Consider the following 25,681-nt stretch of genomic DNA (forward strand, 5'->3'; position numbering starts at 1 on the left):
GGGAACAACAGGCTGCAGGGAAGGGTGCTGGGGAGATCCAGCAGGAAATCACTCTTTCCAGAACAGCAAGTCTTTATCTTTGCCAGAGGTACACATTCCTGCCTTCTTCAAGTATCTTCTCAGACTGATCCTCAGATGTGATTATGCCTTCTAGGAGTCGGAGATTCTGAAGATAACTGCCGAGTTCAGTGGGCTGCATCTTCTTGAAGCACCTGCTCAGCACAGCAGGCATGGGACATCCCCACAGATGTGTGAGCAGCAAGTGCACATTACCAGGGTAAAATAGCACAGAAAAACAGGACTGCAATCACAACAGCTGCCTGTATTAATCATAATAAGGTGCAGAGAGCAAGTTGATGGGATGTGTAACCCAGCTAGTGGCAGCTGACTGTTCTGCTGGGCAAAAACTACCGTGCAGTTGCAAGCAGAGTCTCACCTGTTTTCAAAGGGAAATTCCTGTCACTGTGGACAGATAACTGAAGAAGATTTCCAGAGCAGAAAAGCTGCTGTCCAAAGGTTACCTGTGCTTCCAGAGCTGTTCCAAACAGAGTTTATCACCCCCATATCATTTGGGGGTCTCATTCTTGCTCTTGATAGAATGGCCTCACAGTATCGCCTTTTCAAGGATCCTGATGCTGCTTGCCAATGTACAGGTGGCCGAAGAGCATGCACAGGTTCCTTGCTCAGGTTATGGACAGACAGAATGGAGACCAGTGCCCTGGCTCTTCCTTCAATCACTTAATCATGTTATCTTCCAAAATGGTCAGACGTCACTGAAGGCCTCTAGTGAGACCATTTTGTTTTTTCTTCCAGGACTGGAAGATGAAGCTCAGAACAGGCAGAGTGTGAGCAGGCAAAAGGAAGCTACCCTGATGGGTTTTGAGACGCTCAGTTTCCACTCCATTTCCACTTCCATTTGTCCAACAGCCACTTTTTTCTCTGCAAGGACAGCTTCTCAGTATCAGATACAATCTATGTTGGACACAGAAGGATGGAGCAGACCCTGGCAAGCTGCATTATGGTTTCCATCACAGTCACGCACCGTAATAAATACGTAGCACAGGCAGAAAGTTCATAGCTGTCTTTGGCAACACCCACCGTTCAGAAGAAATAAGCACTCTGGGGAGGTGCTCCAAAGGATCTTTGTAATTCATGTAGCGGCTTTGTTTAGGCTAAATTGGCTCGATAATACATCTCGGCAGAGGAGGGACGCTGAGATTTTTGAAGATAGAGCTGAAGAAAAGGCTGATGTGCTGTGTGTGTCAGTAAACAGAGTCACTGAGAATAACTGAGAAGAGGCACTTAAACTGGAAAGACTTTCAGGAGTAAATGCAATGTCTGTACCTCTGGCTGCCAGTACAGAGAGTTTACATATACGTATGGTTTCACACTGCAGAGCACTACAATGTGCTGAACGGCACTATACAGTATTTAAATACCCACTAAAGTAAGAAATCTGCTGGCTCTGGGGATAACTAGTGCCAAAACTTCTGGCAGAAAAGCAGAAGGATCTACTAATGAAACCTGACCTACAGGTACACTTGTGCCTTTGAGACTTTAGCAGGTTCCTGCGGAACAGCAACCAACGTCATCGAAGGAAAAAAGCAGTGAAACAGATAAACTTTTTTAGTCTGGGCATCGAAAGACAGCTGCACTCAACACTTCCTCTAACAGACGTGCAGCAACGACTGCTAAAGATTACCAAGGACCTCTTCCCTCATATTGCACTTCATAGTAAAACCACTGTAAGAGAGAAGCTGTCATCCACTATGAGACACCAATAACGTATTCAGAGAACCTGAGTTCATACCCATCTCAGGTAAATGCTTAGCTCCTCCAAAAAATGGGTTTCTGAATTAGGACTCCACACTAACTGCCACATCTGTAGAAGAGGAAAGTAATAACACCGCCTGGCCAATATCTCATCTGCACTGCAACGTTAAGTATTGTAGCTGAGTGCTTTGAGCTAGTTCTTCAACCCATACCTCAAGTCTGCACTTCTACAAAGTGTCAGAAGAGCAGTTCTTGGTAAATTGCTACTTCTTTAGACTTAGACTTAAGTTAAAGCAATAAAACATTCTTCTTGCCTTGTCCTGCACGAGAACTCCCCTTCCCCCCCCCAAGCCTCAGCCACAACTGGGCAGTTACAGCTACACAAACCGTGCTTGCACTGCAATAGCTTATACTTCTGTGGGAAGGAAAATCAACTGTAACATTGTGATACCTTATGTCCACTAACTATTTCTGCTAAAAAGAATTAAGAACTTGACAAATGCGTGTGTAAACACTATGGTTATACTGAACAAGAATTCACAGATACAAAGATAGTTACACTGAAAGTTATCCTGCAGATTTGCTTTTTATCACAAACTGCCACACTGACAACAATTTTCATTTAATAATGGAAGCTGCATACAGATCTCAGTAGGATTTTAGTAGCAATATTCAACCCCATTACTGAAACTTAAACTCTCCTGACTTTTTTTTTGGTCAACACAGATTACATGCTTTTCAGTGCGGCCAGATCTGAGCAATTCAGTAAAACTGCTTTTTAGCAAAACATTTAGTTCTCAGAAGCAATCGGGATGAGGGGGAATTCACAGTATTCAGAAGTGCCACAAAGTGCCACAACGCACCCTGCTGAGCCCAAGACCCTTAAAAGGAAAGAAACTACCTGAAAAGGGAAGAAACTACCTGGCAGGAACTCCCTTCAGTGATTCCAGGCGGTAACGCTGCTGATCTTAGCATGATTAAAGTGCATCACCAGCAATTTAACAGCCCTTCAGTTAAGGGAGCAGTAAGTCAGCTTCTCCATGTGGATTGATTCCCATGGACTTCTAGATAGTGCACCAAAACACCAGACGGTTATCCTCCGATTTTTCAAATACAACTGGAAATAACAGCCAACAACAATAGTCTAAATAATAGCCAACACAGAAATAATCACAATACTATGCAAAATATAAAGTGGACCTGTCTTTTGGCAGTGGTAGGCAGAGACTGCATATAGCACCTACTCTGATATCTTTGCAGAGAAACAACAACTTTGACATCGCAGTTTGCTGGGACCTTCTACTGGGCAGGTTCTGGCGCCTTCCACTGCATGCCTGACCTGCTGTAGCTGGACCAGCACAAGGAGTGTGGAAAACAAGGTGGAAACAGCCTAGAGAAGCACCAAGGTATGAGCACTATCTTCTTTGTTTTTGTCTTCAGATGTACTTCCTAGATTAGAGAGGGAATTATAGAGAAGATGACAAAACCGGGTTTATTCTACACGCTGTACTGACTTCAGATGCCTGTATACCTGAAAGGTGAAGGCACTATAGCTACTGCTGCATGATGCAGGCCCTCCAAAGCCCTGCAGAACAGGAAGGCTGAGGAAGATCTGAGCATACTCTAGGATATAATCTCAGAAAAGGGCTAGATATTTTCAAACTGCAAGTTCTAGCTGAGTTGTTTTTTAACAGCCCATAGAGCAACCATGCATAGCTCTGAAGGACAACGTAAATGCTGCAAACAGATCTGAAGCGTGAAATGACAGGGAAAGAAAATCAGTGGAGAAAAATTAAAAAAACTAACATCAAGCACAGCCCATAGACGAACCAGCTGCAACTGGTGCTTTACAGGAATTATTTTTTTTTTCCCTCAATGGCCCATATCCTGTTGTTAAAGCCACATTGCACTCTAAAATGAGCATCTTCTATCTAGACTGGCCTGATGAAATGAGGCAGGTAGAAGCTGCAATGGTGCTGTAAGCACAGAGCTATGAGAACGTCCCAAAACATGCACAGAGCTGTTATAATTTAATCCAGCTGGCAGACCAGATTCTGAGCTAACATTGGACAGGCTTCAACAGAGCTATGCAAGAGGACATAGAACTGTATTTAAATGAAAAGAAGAATCACTAAAAATTAAAAGCTCCAATAACAAAGCAAAGTATAACTCCGTATTCTTTTGCCATGTGACCTGAGATAGCTACAGATTAAACGTTTGGGAGGACTTATTCCAAGTCTGGCAGCAAGAGGACCTTCACTTTATCTAACAAACCTATGTTAAACAAACAAACAAAAAAAAAAATCAGAAACCAGGTTATTTACTTCTCACTGCCCTCAGGCAAACTGATCCTTGGAGAAATGGCTTATCTAAATTGCAAACACCTTGGTCTACCCTTCCCTCCCACCTCCTTTCCCATCACTGCATATATGTATCTCAGATGCAGACTCCCCCTTAAAAGGCATTGCACAGGGTTTGACTTACTGGAGAACAATGCTCCAACAGCCAAAATATAACTCTTTCCAAAACTCATTTTCTTCAAGGACCAGTTGTCAGAACAGAAAATCCTAGTGACACCACTGAGCTGAAATTAGAAGATTTAGACAATTTTAAAGCTGGGGCATTGATACCAATGTGCCAGTCACTCCCTGTTCCCTAGGGGCTTTAATTTAAATGGACATCGAAAAGTGGATGATGCTTCATTCAATGCAGAGGATTCCTCAGTATTCTTGGTCAGATTGAATCTAAATTCTTTGGTATTCACTGGCTGAGCTCTGAAGTTAGGGTTTGTGTGAGTGCAAAAAAACCCGTGTGCTATCTTTTGGTGGAGAAGGCCTGAACTGGCACAACTACCCCATAAAGATCCTGATCACCATCTCAATCTCTTTCCTGCACACTGGGCAAGGTGATCTCTTTTTCTTCAGCATCTTTGCACACTTGAAACAGGCCACAAGGTGAGCAGTCCTTCCATGGACAATATTCCCATCCCGTGGTCTGTGATGGCATAAGAAGCAAGGATTCAGTAATTTTTTTATACTCTCTAAGGACTGTATTTCTTCCTCCTTTTTATGCTCAGTGAAATGCAACAGAGACTCCTTGCTTTCACACTCTCGTGCCAAATCCAAAGACTCAATAGAGCTGCAGGGATCTACACGTGATTTGTTTTCTACTGTGTACAGGTCTTTGGGTTGGCCAACTGGAGCAGAAATAGTCCTTCGGCAGTCTGGGACATCTACCCCTTCATCATCATTTTTGTTCTGCATAGCATCGATGTTGGACAGAGAAAGAGAATGAGCCAGTTTGGGACAATCTGAGTACCAGTCTTTCCGTAAGGCCCAGCAGCGGTAACAGTACCGTTTGCCTGGAGAGTTAAATTTCTTGCATTTGGTGCATTGCCAGCAGTCCTGAGGAATGATTGAGGCAGACAAAAACAGCAGCAAGTTAGTGTATTCTTGCGTACAACTTGTTTCCACTACATAGGGAAAAGCAGCAAAGAAGCTTCATCAAAAAAGGACATTTATTACCAAGTATAAGCTTGCGAATGCATGATTGCTAGTTTGATCATCAGCACCTCAGAAAGCCTAAAGAGAATTTGACTACCCCTGTGCATTCTTACAGATGCAGATCTCTTAAGCATTAAAATCTGTCCTTCCTTCCTTCCAGCCTTCAGCACTCTGGAAGAATACAATGTTCTCAAGCTGTGCGGTTTATTGAATTTTTCAGTATCTCACTCTAAATTCAAGGGTAGAGCTCCTGCAATCAGTCAGGAATATATTTCCCAGACTCACTAATCACTTAGCATCTGTTGAATCTGCACAACTAATAGCAGCTTACTTGATTACCCCACATAGCAAGGGCAAGAGCTGCCAAAGTTCAGAACTATAATTCAGCTGTCCAGTGACAGGGACATCCTAATTTGTCAAGCATGCACAGCCTAGAAAATGATGCAAAAAAATTTTGGTGCCATCAGCTGCAAAGAGGATCATGATACACTTTTGCTGACTTACAAAAAAACCTCAAAAGGCAGGACTGGGAGGAAAAGAAGCACAGATGAAAGAACACAAATTTGATGTCCCTCAGTATCTATCATGAGGGAATTTGGAAGAGGAATGGGGTAGTGGGCAGGGGTGACAACCCAGTAATTACTGCTTATTCTCTCTTTCCATCTTGTTTTTTTTTTTTTATTTAAACAGGTGAAGAGCTGTGGTCTGTCCTTAGAGAGTCACTGCAAGGACAAAGACATTACAGCAGTAGGTACGCAGGCTCTCCTCCTGACAAAGGCCATACAAGTATCTCAGAAAAATGGAGCAAGTTGAGAAGTGGATACTCCTCTCATCCCAGAGACTACCACAAAACAAGTGACAGCTTCAGAGCTGGCCTGGACACCAAAGACTCAGTGGAACCCTGATCTTGACACAGAAATTTCCACTACCCCTGTGCATTCTACAGATGCAGATCTCTTAAGCATTAAAATCTGTCCTTCCTTCCTTCCTTCCAGCCTACAAGCTTTTTTTGAGTATGCACACTTCACTTTGGTGATAACAAAGTGCCTGCTTTAGATTTCTGAATCTCTGCCAAGCACTATACTCCAGATTTCCTTTCAGAGGACATCAGAATTAACCTAATTAAAACATGCATGGATATTGTTAATACTAACTTCATATAGCATTAAGACTGACCATGCTGGAAACTGAGGGCCTCATCTTCATTCACTTCCTGGGTGTGTGAAGGGACAAGTTGCATCATGAGTAAAAAGCCAGCAGCTGCCCATGCTGACACACTACCCTGGTACAAAAGGGACGAATAATGTGGAAACAAGGAGCCTAATCTCCTAGTCAAAAAAACCCTCTTAGCTAGAGCACATATAAATTCCCCCACATTGCCACAAAAAGTGGCTGAAATTACATAAGTTCCAGAACTGCTCTGTGGTGGGAGAGACACTTGGTGTCTTTGGACTGGGTAGGTCAGAGCATTCAGGGGTTGCCAGTGCTCAATGCCCATCCAGTTTAGAATTTAACAGAGTCCTATCCAAAACAAACCAGACCAGGTCGAGCCAATTTCTCTAAATTTCTTCACACAGGTTACAAAAAAGCCTTTTTGGCTTGATTTTTTGCTTTTTTTGGCCTTTGAAACCCATACAAGAATCAGTTTCTCCTACCACAACCAGTAGCAGCTGTAGGACGAGTTTTTCCAACTATAGCTAGGATGGAGCACACTCCAAGCAAGGAACGCTGACCTAAAGGATGCCTACCTCAGAAGCAGCTTCTGTATCTGTGTCATCACTTAAGCATTGAGAATCCTCAAAGTCATGCAAACATGCATCCTCAGTCACCTGGAAAGAGTGGAAATCTTGTTAGAGGGCGCAATAAACTCTACTTATGACGTGCCTGGCACTGTACACCAAAACTAAACTGACTATATAATTGCCATGATAATTATGTCATTTCTATAAGTGAATGAAAAGCCATTTTATGTACAGTTATCTATTCCAGAACGTTGATAACTGTTGCTGGGCTACTTGTAAAGTAAGTTGTACTTGCTGTAAGTTGTATTTGCTGCTGGTCAACTCATACCTCTCTCTGATGCACGCAAGAATCATACAAATACAAACATACACACACCTGAGTGATCCTGCTAATTTCCATGGAAGAAGTCATGAACTCAATCCTTTTAACACTCATTTGATTAGTTACCCGTGACCAATCTCACTAGCACCTCAGCTAGCAGACTCAGGCCAGCCTATCTTACACTGAATGCTAACACAACATAAACTAAGATTCTCCTCTTCAAGTCTTTTCATTTGTTAGTCTTGCAGGTATAGTAAAGTTGCTGCTAGAGTTTTAATTAATTTTAAACTATTGAAAGTACACGTATTGAAACCAAAACCCAAGTAGCTGACCACACAGGAAAGCCATCACCCCATATGTGGAATCATGACAGCCTTTTCTAAACACAGTTTAAACTCTGGATGGTTATAGATCTAGCTCCTCCGAAATCAGCACAGCACCGTGAGATCAATTAAACAAGGCCAACCTGTGGAACACACGCACTGTGGCTGTTTGAAGAGGTACCTTTTTGCCACCTTCTTTCACTTCCTCGCAGTCAACCGTTTCCAGCTTGACTGCAGCACTGCTCTGATCCGACGGGCACTCGTTGAGGAACCACAAGTCATCAGTAGTATCTGAAACAACGGCAGTGTCTATGTCCTGTTGGAAAAGAAACAGGAGAGACCACTTAGAGCTCAGGTTACCAGCAGCAGGAGTACCAGCACCGCAGCCATCACCACAGCAAATGCCTTTCCCCTCTTCCTCACTAACAGCCTGCTCAGCCCTGGGCAGCTTCTCCAGTCACCCCTGGGAGAGAAAGGGGTAGCTCACTACTCTCACAGACACCCCTTTTTGCAAGCAGCACTATGCTCACTCCCCTTGCTAGCCGGCCATACAGCAGCTGGCCACCACACTACAGCCATCTGCACCGCGTAACAACTTTCAACCCAGAAGAGGGGCAACTCCTGAAATGCAACCAATGCTCTGGAGTACAGAAGGACCTCCAATGGCTGAACACAGCCTTCAGAGAGTGCCTAGTTTATTTAAGAACACTAAAGGTAACCAACCACCTGATGTGAAAGGCTGGGACAGGAACACACAAGGGAGAGGCTGAAAATCCTGGAGTGGGAAGGGGAAAGAACAAGAATATTTTATTTACTTGGAACCCAAAAGAGGAGAGGAAGAGAATACAGTGCACCTATTTAAAACGTCTACACACCTGGTTAGTCTGAATATCTGTTGATCCATTACTTCTGGACTTGTAATTGCTTCTGAGGTTGCCTAAAAACCACCATGGAAGACCAGCTACATCCCATTCCTCAAACACTAGGTCCAGTTTAGGCTTCTTGCTTTTAGAGAGGTTTTCTATTAAGTCTTTGTCTGTAAGAGCCAAGTAGAATCTAAGTCATGCCACACCTACATTATTTAAGAGACTAGCAGAGAAAAATTTGGCCCCATCCAATTTTAGAAATCTTTCTTGCTCCTTCTTACAGCCAGTTACTGCTAAGAGCTTTGGGGTTTGTATGAGCATACTGGGATGTTAGATCTGCCACACATCTGTACTCATAAATCTACCCAAGTGAACCTGACAAAATAGTCACTGCACAGTCATCAGAGGACAGAGGAACATCCCAGTGTTCCCAGTGTCTCTATAACAGGACGGGTTCTCTTTAGCTTTACCTTACTTTTAAGACTCTATACAGAAACATGAACACTTATTTCAGAGCTCTAACCAAGTCAACACTGAGTAGATTTCTTAAGTGACTTAAGATGCAGAAAGAACTGGTTTGAATTTAGTTCAAATTTCCAGTGATGGGAGCTCCTGAATTCTGAAACCAGGCTCAAAATAGGAAGCAGGCAGGTAAGAATCCATTCTCCATAACCCCATGCTTCAGCCTTCTTTTTAGCCCGTGTAGTTTAGTCTATGACCCTAAACTCAGCAGTCTGAATTTCAAGATAACCTTGAATCTATCTCTCTTCAGTGCCAAAAGTTTCAAAGGCACGCACAAGGACTGTTTCTACCTCTTTTGTACATGCAGCCAGGAAAATATCTACCACTCTCATTTGATCTGGAAATACCCACACTTGCGGAGAAGATTTGGTTTTACAAATTAGGTTCCTTGATATGAGAACGACGTGAGAATAGAAAGTAGAAAAACAGGAAAATTGCTTCCATAACATCAGAAATCCATATGAGTGAACCAGCAAGAAATCCCCAGACATTAAAACAAAGGAAATGTCTAAATATGAAGGAGCTGTATTACACTTAAGCTGATAGAAAAAAAATTCCGTTGTTATTCAGTTCCCTGATTGGTTTGCAGGTAATGACTGCAGACGGCTCAGGCTGTGTTCTATATAATCAGAGGAGAGAGTCCCTTGGGAAGATAAATAGATACAAAGTGTAATTTCAGCATTTAAAATACCCTTCAGCAAGGTCTGTAAGATTTTTCATGGTATTGTTTAGTGATAGATGTGCTTTTGGAGCTTAACCTGCCATTTTATTCAAAGTGTTTGTTTATTTATGAGACCAAATATCCAAGCTAGAAAACACGTCTATCATAAAATACCTTTGGCGAACATTTGCAGTTCTCTCAATCTTTAGCATAAAACGATGATTTTTAAAGATTATATTCCACAACACGTTTTTATTAGTCTCCCAACACCCTCCTCCAGCATTTTGCTGATGCAGAGCTCAATGTGTCACACTAGAGAAGGAGCAGAAGAGCTTGTACACATTGAGTTACTGCAGAAAAGCTGGCACTCACCTTCATAATTCTCACATTTTTGCTCCGAGGTAGACAAAGCAGAAGCATTGTTTTCACCCTCCATGATGCCAGTGTCAGAACCTTCTTGCTGGCTAAACTGCATGAAGGAAAAAACAGATGTTAGTCCATCAGAGCTTATAGGGACAAGGGGATGTAGCACTTCCATTCCAAGTCACCAGCTGCAGTACAAGACCAAAAAGTTATGAAGAGAAATAAAAGTTTCTGAACAAAAACTACACACTATTAACCCTTTAAGAAGGCTAATGAATCTGTAATGAGCACAAACGATACACTTGTAACCCAGGAAAAATCTTAAAATTGGCAAAAGTCCAAAAGTTGCCATCTTTAATGCAGTAATACTGTGATCTTTGTGACTCTCTGGCCCCAATGTGAACAGACACCTCCCAGATCAGACTACCTTAACCCCCAAATTATACCTGGAAACAAGTCTGAATGTGCAAAGATTTTTCCTAGGTTTCAGATTCTGCCTGAAAGCTTCTGAAAACAATCCTACTAAACACAAAACTTGTTCACACATTTTAGAAAGCTTAATTATTTGGCAATTCCTACTCAGAGAGGGTATGGGAGAGAGGGGGGAAAGACATGAAAATACAGAGCACGCTGGAGGAACTGAGGACTAGAAGTGCTACACCCCAGAGAAACGCGCTCAGAGACTGGTACTCTGTTATGAAGAGAACAGAGAAGGGTCACTCTGTCCCTGCTCTGTGGACTCCAAGAACTTTTCAGGAAGGTGAGGACCTGGCAGCCAAGCAGCACAAAGTTCTGGCAGTCCACCATGCACAGGTACAGAGAAGGGGCACTCTGTACAACAAAAGAAACCACCAGGCAGTGGGTTTACCTTCAGCTGGTCTTGGCTTGGCTTATCGACGCTCTGTTCCTTTGCGAGATTCTGTGCAGCATCTAGATGGCAGGTAAAACAAAAGAAAAAACCTTCCCTGGTAATAACCATTCTCACAACACAGAGGGTCTTCAGCAAGCAACCAACGAGCCAGGCTTGGCAGACTTCTAAGTAACCCTTTAAGAGAAACAGAGCCCTTTCTTCCTTAAGAGAGCTGGCTGTTTCCTACAGGCAGAGGCATTACTCCAGTATTCCCTAGGCTTTGCTAGGTACACATGGAAGCGTTTGCTTATGGAATACAGAGTCTGTGCCTCCTTGGAGATGAAGCTTGATGAAACCTCACAGCGTGTAAGAACCTTCTTTCCAATGTGAAAAACTACTCTTTTTCCTACAGGCTGTCCTGTCATCGCAAGCTCTAGGTCCTTTACAGAAGAGGTCATCATGGAGGCAGAAACCCAGAGCAATAGCAGAGCGTGAGGACTCTCACTTGAAGGCTGCATCAGATCCATGCTGAAGGTGAACAGAGAAGAGTAAGATTTTCATAAATACCTGAGGACACCATCTCTTTCATTAGGTGGAGATAGGAAAAACACCTTTCTTAAAGGGTGTGGGCATGAAGAACAATGACTAGACTAAAGAAGGGGAAATTCCATGCACAGCAAGCTCTTTCCTGGGTAACTGTGTACACATCCATAACACAGTTTAATCCAGATGATTATGCTGGCCCCAAGAGTTAATTAAAAAGGCCAACCTAAGTAGCAAGAACAATCAAATTAAGAGAAATCTTTCTATATAATAGCAGAGCTGCACTCAGGAAGTCTACCCTTTAAACAGAATCACTTGCTAGAGAAAAAAAGATGCAAGTATGGCTCCTGCTTGCTCTGCTTTCAATTTAGCAAAGAACTTCCCTGCTGAATGCCAGGCAGACATGAATAGTCCGATTCACACCATGAATCATGGCACCGATATTAAGACACTGAAAATTGCTGCTTATAGACAGAGAAGTGGACCACAAAGTGGTCCATAAAATGGACCAAAACAGGACCACAAAATGTCATGGCTCTATCTCATATTCTTTGCCTTCCATGCATTAGTTCAGCTTTCCTTTCTTCCCTGCCACCACCCTACAGCTTCTGCAGTCACTGACTATTTAATACTTGAAGGAAAACAGAAGCCAATTGGCTCATCCATAATTGCTTTGCCTCTGCAGGGGCATTAGAAGAGGTGAAGACTTACCCTTCTAACACTTTATAAATAATGCAAACTAGCCTTAAACACTGTGTGAAAGGCACTCCACTTATTGGAAAGCTTCCTTTTTTGAAGCCAACTTATACTATACAAAATGCCCTTAAAGTGAGGTATTCCTAAACACGCCTCGTAAGGGTCACACTTGGCGTGAAAGCTAGCCAAACAAGGACACCATCTGATAAAGAGCATTATGTAAGAGCTTAGTCTTTATTATCAAGATATACTGCAGTCACTTTTCTTTCTACAAGTGTACTTAAAAGAAGTGGCTGAGATAATCTGCAAAATGATGTGCTGATAAGCACTGATTTGGCTAATGAATACAAGCAGCTATTACAAAACATGAAACATGAAGACCTCTTTAAGACCTATGGCACTTCTAGTTATTCCTCTCTTGCTATGAACAATACCTAGAGCCATCCTTCCTATGTATTTGTCAAAGGTCTGGTCTGCCAAGCTTGTTTCGTTTTATAGTCACACACATACACAAGCAGACACGGTGGTATAACTCAGTGATCATCTCCCTAAAGGAACAGTATTTCCTTTGGCAGGTTTAAAAATAGTTACACCATGACCGGACCATACACACACACACCCAGCCACATGCACCCAGCCACATGCACACACCAAGTAGAAGGGGACAGGGCAGCAGAGCAGAGAGTGTTTCGCTGGGATCCTTTGCTCTCCACATACACTGCCTATAGAGAAGAGGCCAGGGCATCTCCAGCAAGGGAAACAGCACTCACACAGTTATTCTGTGGGTAACGTGTTTAGACAACAGTCCACTTAGGAAGTTTCTTCTACATAAATAGAGAAAGGAGCGGGACCTCAGAGGCACCAGTACATGGCTCAAAGTAGAGGATTAAGCAGTTTAGGGCCATGTTTTCTCAGTTTCTAAATTTGCACAAGCTTTTATGCATGTGTGCAAAAATAGACTAAGTCCGTATTATCTGCTTAGAGACCCCAGGAAGTGCAGCACAAGACTCCACAACTCTCCGGGTGCAGCTCCCTCATCATTTACACACTTGTAGTTTCATCAGAAGTTTTTTTTCAAATGGAGATTAGCAGCCATACAATGGGAACTGGCTGCAAGGAAGCCATCAGCTGAGATTAATTTAAGAATGAATTTTTATTTATGTCTGAAAGACTTTTGACGTAGATGAATTTGATTTCTCTTATAAGCTGGGAAAGTAACAGTGACCTTTAAAGGTTCAAGTGTTCAATTCAAGTCCAGACCTCTTTGGCTTGCAGAAGTAGGCTGGGTTTCCAGCACTCTTATATTCAGTCTCAAGACTATGAAAGTATAAAATGAGGTGAGAGTGAGAAATCACAGCATGCTATGAAATCAAGAAAAGACTGAGAAATCAATAACAATTTGGATGGGATACTTCAGCCACGTTGATTTGTACATCTATAGTATTTAGCTCTGTCAGCGTGATTCCAAACAGAGCGTGTCTGCTGCTCTGAGGTTTGGCCATTGGTTATAGGCAGCCACGTTACTCAACTGATTTCATATCACAGCTACTGATGATGGACACACAGAAGAGACACATACTCAAAGAGATTGTCTTGTCAAAGCCTTCATTAGCAGTTTGTTCCAACTTCAGAAACATTTCTCTTTTCTGAATATCATTACTTACCCAAGTTATATCAACACTATATTGAATATACTTGCCCATACTGTAACAAACCTACCTGCCATTGCAGCAGAAGTCAGGTTCCGTTTCAACATGTCATAGACTGGGCTGTGGGAAAGAAGATGACAGCTGAGTATACTCACAAAACCAAACAGCATTACCCTTTTAAACCAGGGACAGAAATTCTCTTTTATTAGCCAGACACTGGAAACTGCAGTGGGGTTTTTTTGCCACTCCTAAATGCTTGCTACAGAGAAGTCTAGCTCAGAACTTAACTGAAGGATGCAGATTTTTGCTTAAGTGTGAGACCAAGGGCCTGAGAAGATGCAGAAATAAAAAGGGGAAAAGATGTTACCTCAAGTAGCTCACTGCCTGGACCATTCAGAACTGGCTCTTCAGAACAAATGAGTTCAACTCAAACACAGCAAATGCATTACCAACAAGCCACTGAGCAGGGCACTTGCTATTCACAGAGGTGTATGGAACAGTGAACAGAAACAGTGACACCAAGTCTCCTGTCTCAGCAACTTCTATAATACAACAGATGTTAAAGGAGACTTTTTCCTACCTTGGATCTTTTACAGAGAAGCTTTCTAGTCCCAGCAGTTCTCCCAGCTGATCTCCTCCACAATAGACCATGTGCTGCTGTCTTTTGTCATATAGCTGCCTTACCATTATATACTGTCCCAGGTAATGCATAACCTGTGGATACATGATATACCGTTAGCCATATCAGCAACTGAAACCAAACCACCAAAGGCCCTGGAAATTTGCTTTAGTTTATGATACTTGCCTCCTGATACCCTACATAGTGTGAGTCAAATAGTACCTGCTTTTTATGCATATCTGCAATTCGTCCATGCCTCCCAACCAATGGAGAGTTATGCTTTACCATATTGCTGTAAGGTTTTTAACTATTAACCCTTGACAAGAAAGAAAACTGAGTTGAAGATGGACAAAGAGCAGTCACTCTGCTACCCCATGTTAAAATAAAACACGACATGGGTGATAACACCTTTATCTGGGCAGTGTCCCTCACTGAGAGCTGCAGATGGAGACTGCTGCTATTCAACTCAGAGTAAAGAAGAGAAGAAAATAGGTGTGGAGGAGGCAGAAGGTATCCCCAATTAAAAGAATAAACAGTGCTGTCCCTCAGGACACAGTTTGCAAGATGCACAAGTAAGTGCATTAGTATCACAAAGAAGGACGGGGAGGAAACATCCTCCAAGAGCTAGGGGACACTGCCAGCTACAGTGAGGAATCCAGAGTGCAAGTATAGGCTGGTTTCACCTCCCATTACCCACCAAAGTGACCCTCTTGAATGATAGGGTCACCAAAAAGTTGCTAACAGTAGTCCATTTGCTGCAGAAAAAACTGACTTAGCCGAGTTAAAATGTTGATCTATACAAGTAACCTGCATTTAATACCCAACTATCCCCATTTAAACCATTCAATTTGTTTTTGCAAAAATTTTTAGAAGCTAAATAAGTTATTTAAATGCATAAGTGTTTAAAATAAGTCACAGGGCTCTGCAGGAATATTTGACACATTCATAATGAAAAACCACTGCATTTAATTCTTTGCAGACAGGATACTCTTGTAAATCACAGTCAGTGTCATTTTTTTAATCTTGTACACATATTGCATTTTAATCTTAAAATAAATGAATTCACAGGGTCTCTTAGGTTTAGCTGACAAGCCATTTCAAAGGAAAGTTAAAAGAAAAATATCAACAGGAATCCAATTTTTAAGGCTTTCATGCACTGAGAAGAGAGCAAGACAATTGAACAGAATCTCCTACACTCTCTCAGGAATGTGGCTATTGCATCTCTCCTTTCTCTACAGACATTCCTGATTTTCCAGGATAAATAATTTTCTTTAATATTTCACACTCCTATTCCAATTCTTCCAGGGGCTCTCAAGACAATTTATGATCAATCAAATCACAACAGCCCTGAGGGTCAGGTATCCCTGTTTGGCAGACAGGGTTTCAAAGTACAGAAAAATTCATAGCCAGTCCCACCCCTTCCCCACAAAGAGCCATCTCCCAAACAACCAGGGACAGGCATAGTTTCAGTGCCTAGAAAGTGAGCCCACCTCCTTCAGTGTGAAGGTTTCACCTTGGGCGCCTGCAGCCTGCAGAATCTTCAGAAGCGGCAGTTTGGGTCGCACCTGAAACACAAAGCACAGAGTTTTGTTTGAATGGCAAGAAGCAGTCGCCTGCTGAGAGAAAGCATGTCACCCTGGCATGTACGCCTGCGTATCAAGTTGCCCAAGTCAACCCGTGTTGACTCACACCAAGCCAAGCACTGAGCTGATAACCATGGTATGAGTTGGAGGTCGTGGGGATACATGGTTTGCCTCAGGCTAACCTGCTGAAGGCTGGTATTCTTTTTTACAAGTAATCTGCACGGACAAATGCCTAAAAAGAAGTTCGAAGGACTGGAAATCAGCACAATCATTCTGACTCAAATGCAAGACAAAAAAAGCCAAGGAATGTGGGCAGCCAGCTCTAAAAGCTTTAATCACTCACATTGTCCCATTAACTTTGATGTCATTCATCCTGTGATGGAAAATTGGAAACTCAGACCCTTGGTATGGAGTCCTAGGCAGTGACTAACCAAATGTACTGAGTCATATATTTAGGAGTAATGATGGTTCATTCAGATTGCCACTTCAAGAGCAGCATGCCTGAATTTTCTCAATTAGTGCAGTGAACAAATCCCGCCTGCTCTGTACAGACCTTAGGGAGTATATATTTATTAGGATCCATGAACAGGCACACAATAAAAAGACTGCATTAAACACAAGGTGTGGTTAATTAACACCAAGGATCAGAACCTGTATTTTCTGTGGACCTTAGTCATCAACCAAAATCTTTATTATATAAAATATAAAGCACCCTGGGAACGATGGAACTGCTCCACAACCCCTTTAGGTTTCACCCACACACCCAAGCAGCTTTGAGTACCAGATGAGACAGATGATGCTATATAAAACAGCAGCAAGTTTTAAATAGCTACTTCTCCCCCACTTTGCCACTTCATCTATTCCACAAGAATTTTAACAATTCCTAGGGGAGTGCCACCACATGAACTGTCAGAAAGCCTTCACTGTTCTCTGAATGCTACACAATTGTGTACAATATTGTATACTAATGCATGTGTTCGCACACCCAGTCTCTTCTTCTGTTCTCATCTATCAGATGCTAGTACAGCTCAGCACACAATATTCGGGCTGTTTCCTCTACACTTTGACAAGGCTTGTCCTCTCAAAGCATGTAATCTGTGCTAGCTAGTAAAGGCCTCCACCTATCAATGTTAGGTGGGTTCACCTGTGTCTCATACCCACCCCTGCTTTCTGCCTATATAAATGCAATTGAACTATCCCCTTCCTTTTTCAAGAAGTAGAGCCTGCTTGCAGCCTTGCAATGTTTCCTCAAGAGACTGTCTGAGCTGCAGCACCATTTTCCTGCACAGGGTAAGGAGAGCAGGTTTTGGTCATTTGTCATGAATGTAATTTGTCAACTCAGCTACCAGACAGCATTTTGGCAAGGGATTTGTTTCACTATTTTCTAATATTGTAAAAAAATTCATCTCCTCTGTGAATCTGTCTGGTCTGCCTGTTTGCTCATTATGATGTTTGTTAAATGCATTTTCAAGCTCAAACAGAACAGCCTGTGTCCAGCCCCAAGTCTCTTTCCCAAGAACAGCTTTTTCACTAGGAAGAAGCTCAGCACTACTCAAATAAGTGCTTGTATCAGCACATGATTTTTAATAAGATGGCATTATGTGTTTGCATGCATTCATTTCTCTAATGACCACTCTCAAATGGATTTGAAGTAACTTCTTGTACATCTCTTTCTGATTAAAGAAGCAACCTAGTTAGCTTGATCATTTTAAAATGGGCCCTTAGCTACTACAGTTCAGCCAAAATGGAAGTGTTTATCCCATGCTGCCTAGGACACTGAGTGTTGACAATCAATATTTTGCTGCTAATATCAGAGCCTATTTACTTATTTTTTTCATGCAAAGTCAATTGAATAAATAAGCATATACATCAGTTCTGCACAGGACTTGGCTACATTTCAAAGCTTCTAAATTAAGCCTCAAATGGGAGGTGCTTTCATCTTCCCATCAGCTTATTTCCACTTCTGCCACATCCCCTCATATTGTGGAGAATGAATTTGCTCTGGAAATTGTCTTGGAGAAACGTTTCCGATTTTTAGATCAGATTTCTACTGTTCTTGTTTGCAAATGTCTCTTCTCTGACTGGATGTCAACATAGTATTGAGCCATACTCAAATCACACACATGCCATGTTGGCTTTGGCTCACAGCTTACAACTACCTTTTGTTCCAGGGACACTCTAGAAATAGTCGATAATGGGAGTACTAGATGTTCAATACTTACCTAAGCTGACTCCAAAAAAGGACATGGTGATGCATTACTGACTAGACAAAGTTCAGCATACAGGGTTACAAAGCTCTGATACAACTGTCTCAGAGTCCACCACTAGGAAGAACACTGTATGTGGAATACTTCAAGCACATGCCTAGCACAAAAATATGTATTGTACAATTTCTTGTATGGCAGTGTTTAACTGTTTTTTTTTCCCCCTCCTCCCCCTTTAAAATGTTCATAAATAATTGATCTGTTAGTGAAAGTTAACACAACTCAGGATAAAAGCCCTACTCCATTAGGCTAAATTCTTCTTTCTTACCTGTACTTGGAGAGCTTTGATTTGATGGAAGAAATCACTGCTTTAGTGAGGAGAAAGCAGAGAAGGTAAGTGGGAGAGATAATTACCTGGTTAACTTGTCCAAGTGTGACTCTGCAGGCATTCTCAGCTGCTGGATGCTGGGCAGAGCTTGAAGATGTCATTGTGGCAGTGATTAGCTGTTTCTAGCACAAACCTATAAATGAGAAGGTTCATGTACCAGTTAAGCTTAGAAACCTGGTCTTGAGTTTAACCACTTCCACTTCTTAGAAGCTTCAGGAAACCAGTGTTTAAAATTAGCCCTGCATGTGTATCTTAAATGACTGCTGTATAATGTTAATGTTAGTGCCCCTCACCTGCTCTGTCCTACCCAAGCTGCATCCAGCTGTGCACTGCCTGACAACCGACCATGTGAGAACTGGGACAGATCTGCTGTGGCACTGAGGATGCGTTGACTCTGCCCGTCTCTAAGAATGGCAGAACATGGTGAGGAACTTGGGGACCTGCCAGCTCAAGGGAACTGCCAGTCTCCATCAGGCCACTGGCAAACTTTTAACCGGGTGAAGTTCTTGAGTCAGAGGTGGGGAAATAGAAGCTGAGTCACAATTAACCACAATGGAAATCTCCACAAGACAGCAACCCCCACCCCCGATTGCCCAAAAGGAGTAGTTGGTGCTGATGGCAAAGATTAACACATTCCCCACCTGCTTCTCCAAGCTGAAAACCTGCTACAGCTGCTGCAGCCTTCATCCCAAATGACTAGATGCAGGCTATAAATTAACAGTTTTAACAGCATTACTGGGTGAGCAGGTGAAATGATCCTTTCCTGGAAAGGAACAAAAGGGGAAGTCCTGCAGCTATGTGAATTTGTCAAGCCCTATCAGTTTCAGTATCCACCCAAAGAGCACAGCTTCATATGCAGAATGGTCTGTAATGACTCATGTTCACAGCACAATCCAGTTTAAACTACCTCACACAACAGGTTTGGAATCCTCTTTATATTTAAAGAGAACGGATGGTGTAAACTAACTAGCCACTGAAAAAAAGTAACTTGACCCTGCTGGAGAAGGAACTTAAGTCTTGAGCTCTTAGTCTCAGCGCTGAAGCTCAGACCAACATACCTGTAAAACTCTTGTGTGTCCCTGGACCTAGTTACAATGAAATCTCCATTTCAATGTGAATCTGGTTGCACTTCTGCAGGCAATACAGAAACAAGCCCTGCAACTGCCATTTTGCTAACCTTAAGGCTAGAGCATGAGATGAGCTAAAAAGACTGGCCCCTGAATTTGCCTACATACATGCAGCTTTGGGAAAGTTTTTACTGTGTGGAATCTGGAAGAAGTGTCAACTTTTAACCCATGCAGTAGTTTAATTAGATTTTAAAAAGTGAAGCTGAAAACTTTCAAAGCAGTAGCTAAATTCTTTCACAGAATTTTCCAGATATAGTAAATGATTTGTTATTACTGCATCAGTTATACAGAATGTGAGCCAGTATGATTAGCTATGTTAAAAAGTGAATACTAGCAAAATAACCAGACTTATGCCTGAGGAATGTAACCAAACATTCTAGATGTAGACAAAACAGGCTGAACATCTATCTATCTTGCAGACAGTGCAGAAACCGCAGCAATGACCAATCTGAGCTTTAGCACCAATTCAAGTTGCAGACCACTGGTAACCATTAAACCCCTATCCCTCCCCTTCCCCACCTATTAAAAGGGACTTAAAATAACTTTGTTAGAGGCTTCTGATCCTTCAGAGAAATGTAACGCTATAAGAACTAAGGCACTTTCAGGAATAAAATAATTTCCAAAGATCAAACACATCTCTAAATATTTAGGAAAGCTTGATTAAAGCACATAAAATGTTCAAGTTTGGTAAATAAGATTGATAGTGACCAGATCTAGGTAGTAACTCAAAAAAGTGACTTTTAACAGCTAAAATCACTTCCATGTTATCAGCATCTTAAATTTTAACTAAGGTTTCTAACTGATAGTGCCAAGCGCATTGCAACACAAACTACCCACAGGACCCTTTACGCTTTACAAGCTGAGCTGTACTTTGTACTAGCTGCAGGTAAACTTACCAACCTTGAACTTCGCTGATACAAGGAGTATCACTAGGATGGGCCGGTCGCTGCCACCCCAGTTTCCCAGGCAGTGCCTCTGCTCCTGCCAAGGAGAGTCTGCGGGTCCTTGTGCAGGAGAGCAACTCCAGCAGCCCCGGAGGGTGTCCAAGTGAAGCCTCCCCAGGAGCTCTGCCACGCCTGGCTGGGCTCCGGGTCCTGCTGATGCTCTGGGCTCTGAGTCGCTCTTTCAAAAACCGCTCCTGCCTCCAACTCATTTAGTCAGGACAGGGAGTTACTAAACACATCAGCTTCTGATAAGAGCTGGAGGTGGTGTGAAAAACGGCCAAAATGAGAGACAGCAGTGGTTTTCTTCTCCACCCTGCATTCCTGGAAAGGGACTCTGCTACCCCTGGGTTAAGACAATCAACTAAATAGATCACTTTAACTGTTTCAATACTGAGCTTATTAGAGAAATGCCAGCAAGTTAGTGCCTTGCTTCCAGACTTTACAGATAAATTGTATTTTTAGTAAGCTTGATTCTTAGTAATACTCCCTTTAATCATAAATTAATCTTGGGATTACTGAATGCTGTCTTCCCAAGCATGCAGGCTCTAAAACATGTCTAGGCTGCAGATACCCACAAGATTTATGGAGGCAGCCACCAGTCACTGTCCTGCCAAGACAGAAAATCTCACTTATATTACCACCCTCTGTACGCAGGCTGGCCAGAAACACAAATGGTAGAAATTCCTAGAGAACTAAGAAGCTTCTTGCTCAGTGTGCCCTATTTAACTTTCCCCTGCAAGTCTATTTTTCCCACCTATTTTATGAAAAATAGTTTACCTCACAACCCTGGAAGTGTCTAAACTAATTTGCAGCCAACTGAACGAAGCACCAGTGAACTTACTGCTGATCCCCTCTCTAGCTTTAGAGCTACATATGTAAGAAAATGACACTGGACCAGAGTAATGACTCGGAGGAAACAATGAATCACAAAGGAGTCATGAACTAACCATTTTTTCCACTTGAACACTTTATATGGTCAGACACACTACAAGAACAAGTCGTCTGTCTGTTTTGTGAGTAAAAGTTCCTTCTCTTAGGAGATCAAAACCACACTAGACCACAGCTTTTGATGCTTGCAGAAGGAAAGGCTTGAGACAAAAGATCTTAACAGACCCAGAAGAGAGTGCAAGCATAGGATGCACAGACTTTTCTTGAAAGCAGTGTCTAAAAAGTGGAAGTTAAAGTTCTAATTTAAGTTTTTGGGGTTTTTTTTTTTTGTTTTGTTTTAAAGTCTTTTAAGGAGAGAATACAGTTTCTAGCTTCTGTGCAAAGTGAAAACACAGCAGGGAGTGTAAACTAGACATTACTGTTCGGTGTATCTGTGGACTCTATAATGGCTCGCTTCAACAGTGGGTTAAGGTCTGACATTTAAGTCTTGTCCTCAGTCAGCATCATCCTTTTTCATGCTTTCAAATAAAGCAAAATTGCTACTGAAAACAAGCTTGCAGTATCATGCAGAGAGCAGCCCTGGAGGGGAGGCTTTAAACAAGCACTAATCTGACAACTGAGTCGGAGCTAATTAGGTTTGTCCCTATCAGTGTGAGTCCCTTTGAGTTTTCATGCCTGCAAGTCCTTCTGCCCACCCATCTCACCTGGCCTGTGACAGCAACATTACTCCTCCCTGCACACCATGCCTTACTACATCCTTATCTCCATCACTTCTGTCACAGTGCTTCTACCTTTCTCTGGGCCATGCCTTTCACCTGATCACATCACTGAGTTCCCAACAAGTTCATACATGTCCTTTGAGAGCTGCACAATGACAGCCAAGGAAACAGCAAAGTTGCCCTTCCCCTGCCACCTCCCAACAAGTGGTGCCTTGTCACAATGTTACTCCATGAGACCTTGCAAGTGTTGGCTGGTTATTTGGGGGCTTCTGGCTGGGAAGTGGCAGCTGGAGGAGAGAAAACCGGGCTGTGAATTACATGATTTAACAGATTTCACACTTTATAGACTGCTTGACTTCATTTTTTGCTGTCCTGTGCTTAGGTAAGTGCTCTAATTTATTGCTTTGATACTGAATTGGCATTCAATCAGGAAAAATATCATCTGCCAGGAAAAGGATCCAGAGAAAAGCCCAATTTCACTAAGGAAAAGTCCTTTAATGTATTACTGATGGCAACAAAAGGCAGGGCTACGATTTTTAATATTTAGCTGAAACACTGAATTTAAAGAGCTCCTTTTTGGCAACTGCGCTGGAGTAAAATCCAGATCTCCTAATACAAAAAAAACATTTTAATTCGGAAATTCACCTGACATGAGTTTTGTTGCTGACATGATGCTGTGAACTGTGTGCTGCTCCCCAAAGGTCTGCCAATAACACACCAAAATTAGCCAACCTTTGATAAATGTTAGTAGTTAACAAATACAAATGTTATGCAATGCTTTCTTTATTGCTAAACACATTAAGCAGGAGGAAAAACAATGCTGATCGTTGCAATTAAAAAAGGCACACTGGCAAATTGCTCTGCAAATCTCCCCACATCAGCTGCTGCTGACAGGATTTGTTGCTGGTGATGTCCAGAATGGGGCAGCACTTCCACCCCACCATGCACACCCTTGTTTCCATTTACCTCTAGTTTAACAGATGAAATTGGGCTTTTCTCGGGGTCGCTTTTCCCAACAGCAGATACCTCCTTAAAGGAATGTCAAATCAATGTCACTATTTTAATGCATTCAACCATGGAGCAAGAAGTAGTTAGATCATGAAAACAAGCTGCTTCACCAGGTAAAGGTTATATAATACCCTGAAGTGACCATGATGACTGTTCCTGCCACAGAACAGTTTCTTTCTTTTTAGCATTGAGCCAAGTACTTTAGAACTTATGAGTCAAACTGAATCTAATAATCAACTATTTTTTGCAGCAGTGAAAAATGAGAAAAGCCCTTATTTTAATCACATCTTCAGCAGGACTAGCTGCGTGATGTTTCACTTATGAGTCTGCATATTGCTGAACATGTAGGTGCTTTTGCTCTACTCCTAACAGTTGCTAAATATATAGGCATTCACTCAAAGTCCTATTAAATGTTTGTTTGCCACACAAAGTCCACAGTACAATTCTGAAGAAGCAGGCACTAGGGTTATGAATTTTAACCCTTTTTGATCAGCACGTTTCCTGTGCAGTCTCCTAGCAATACATGGAATGCAGGGTGCTGCTTGGCACCTGACCTACCTGGCAGAAACAGTCGACACTGCCCTGCTTAGAGCAGGGCCACCTACGCTGGCAGCACAGTAGTTTGGTGCTGCCGGAGAGCATTAAATGAACAGATAACCAGAGCAGAAACAAGTCCAAGTTCTTATAACAGCACTGTGTTCATATTTCAGTGGCCCTTTCAATCTCACTTGTTATCTTCTCTAAAAGTTCATAACTTGCATCTATCAAACTCTCCTTCTGTCACATTTACGTCTTGAATAGTTGTGGGTTTATTTCAGCTCTTTTAAACCCAGTGAGCGTTACATCTCTAAATTCTGCACTACCCCAGGCAGGATGTGTCAGAACTGATTGATTAGCCTAGAAACTAGGGATCATCTTTTAAAGTCCATCTGGTTAATAAGTGAGAAACATTACACATCTGATCTTTGAGTTATTAATCCCTCCCTGAAAATACTTCCTTGTTGTTAATATTGGACTTAGCAGAGCAGCTACTTCCAACTGTTAAGCTGCACAGCCTCTGGCAGTGTTTTGCCCTGGAAAAGCACAGCAGCATTTAAGGTTAAAATCATGGTGTGAAAGATGACACATGGCAACAAACAGTCCCAGTCAGCTCTGCTGTTGTCAGGTCATATCACATTGCTCTGAAAATTTTACTCCAAATGCTGCCAAAGTTATCAATGCTGCACATAACCACTAGGTATGCAAAAGATTAGAAAGCAAAAAGTGTGCTCTGGAAAATATGCAATAATGCAGAAACACTTGTTGCATCTCCTTTTATTACTGGAACAGATGGTATAAGCACCAGCAACTGCAAACCATAAGCTGTCAGACAACGGTAAGATGTCCGTAAAAAGCGTTCAGCAGGAAACAGACTTAAGAGTAATACTTAAAGTTTGGAAGCATGTTTCTGAATGACAGCTCTCAGGCCACGACTTCACTAAGACGGACACTTCGCTGTGCTCCCAACACAACTAAGCGAACTGTGCCCAGCACTGCTGCAGGCAGCGGGATGACACTACTGACACACGACTTCTTCAGTCAAACGGGAAGGTCTGCATCTCGCGTTTGACACTTGATTTTTATGGGTGGGGGCTTTTTTTTTTCTGCCCACGAAGGTAGCTTTCAAGCAGAAACGCTTTCAAGGCAGGACCCAGCCACCGCTCCTCTGGCTGTAAACCCACACCCGCAGCCCCTCGGTGTCACAAGCCGGCTGCGAGGCTCCCGCTTCCCCCAGGCCCCTTCCCCGCCGCCACCGCGGGCCCAGCCGGGGGGCGAGGACGGGCAGCTTTCTGCCGAACCTGCGCCCCCGGGCACCTCCGGATCCCCCACCGCACCTCGCTCTTGCCTCCTCAGCCGCCTTCACCCCGGTCCCCGCCGCCCTCCCCGCTTCCCCCGGTCCGGCCTGCTCGGCACCGGAGCGCTACGACCCCGAGCTCCGGCTTCCCGCGGCGGGCTCACCTTTATAGCTGCTCCATGGGCCGGGGGTCGAGGGGGCGGGGGGACCCCTACACCCCCCGAGGACTCCTCTCCACCATCTTAGCGGGGCTCCAGGCCGCCACTTCCCCTCGTAGGCAACATGGCTGCCGGGACGCTTCCGCGGGGGCGACCGGGCCGGCGGGGCTGTACCATAGAGCGCCCCGGAAGCTCTCCCTAGAGAGGACGGAATCCCCGCGCGGGGAGCGCACACGCACTCTACCGGTGGAGGACCGAGCTGTCAGACGGAGCGCATGTCCCCCCCCCAACCCCCTGCAACCCCCCCCCACGCCGGCACCGCTTAATAAGGTACAGAGCAGCACCCCCTCCTCCAGCCCAACGCAAGCCCTCCCATACCTCCTTCCACCCAGCCTG

The 25,681-nt window shown here is 43.1% G+C and overlaps 1 protein-coding gene across 1 annotated transcript; it reads right to left on the reverse strand.

Annotated features, from left to right (window-relative positions):
- MDM4 (MDM4 regulator of p53) lies at positions 1-25,438 on the reverse strand. Its single transcript, XM_049831700.1, has 11 exons — positions 25,292-25,438; positions 18,634-18,740; positions 15,923-15,997; positions 14,394-14,527; positions 13,884-13,933; positions 10,944-11,005; positions 10,085-10,181; positions 8,539-8,699; positions 7,845-7,979; positions 7,025-7,105; positions 1-5,177 (listed from the first exon to the last, which is right to left on the reverse strand). Exons 2-11 carry the CDS (start codon positions 18,706-18,708, stop codon positions 4,623-4,625), a joined length of 1,425 nt encoding a protein of 474 aa, XP_049687657.1. The 5' UTR covers positions 18,709-18,740; positions 25,292-25,438; the 3' UTR covers positions 1-4,622.
- Positions 25,439-25,681: the final 243 nt, after the last annotated feature.

The sequence above is a fragment of the Accipiter gentilis genome, chromosome 29 (assembly GCF_929443795.1).
Source record: "Accipiter gentilis chromosome 29, bAccGen1.1, whole genome shotgun sequence".
NCBI classification, from domain to species: domain Eukaryota; kingdom Metazoa; phylum Chordata; class Aves; order Accipitriformes; family Accipitridae; genus Astur; species Astur gentilis.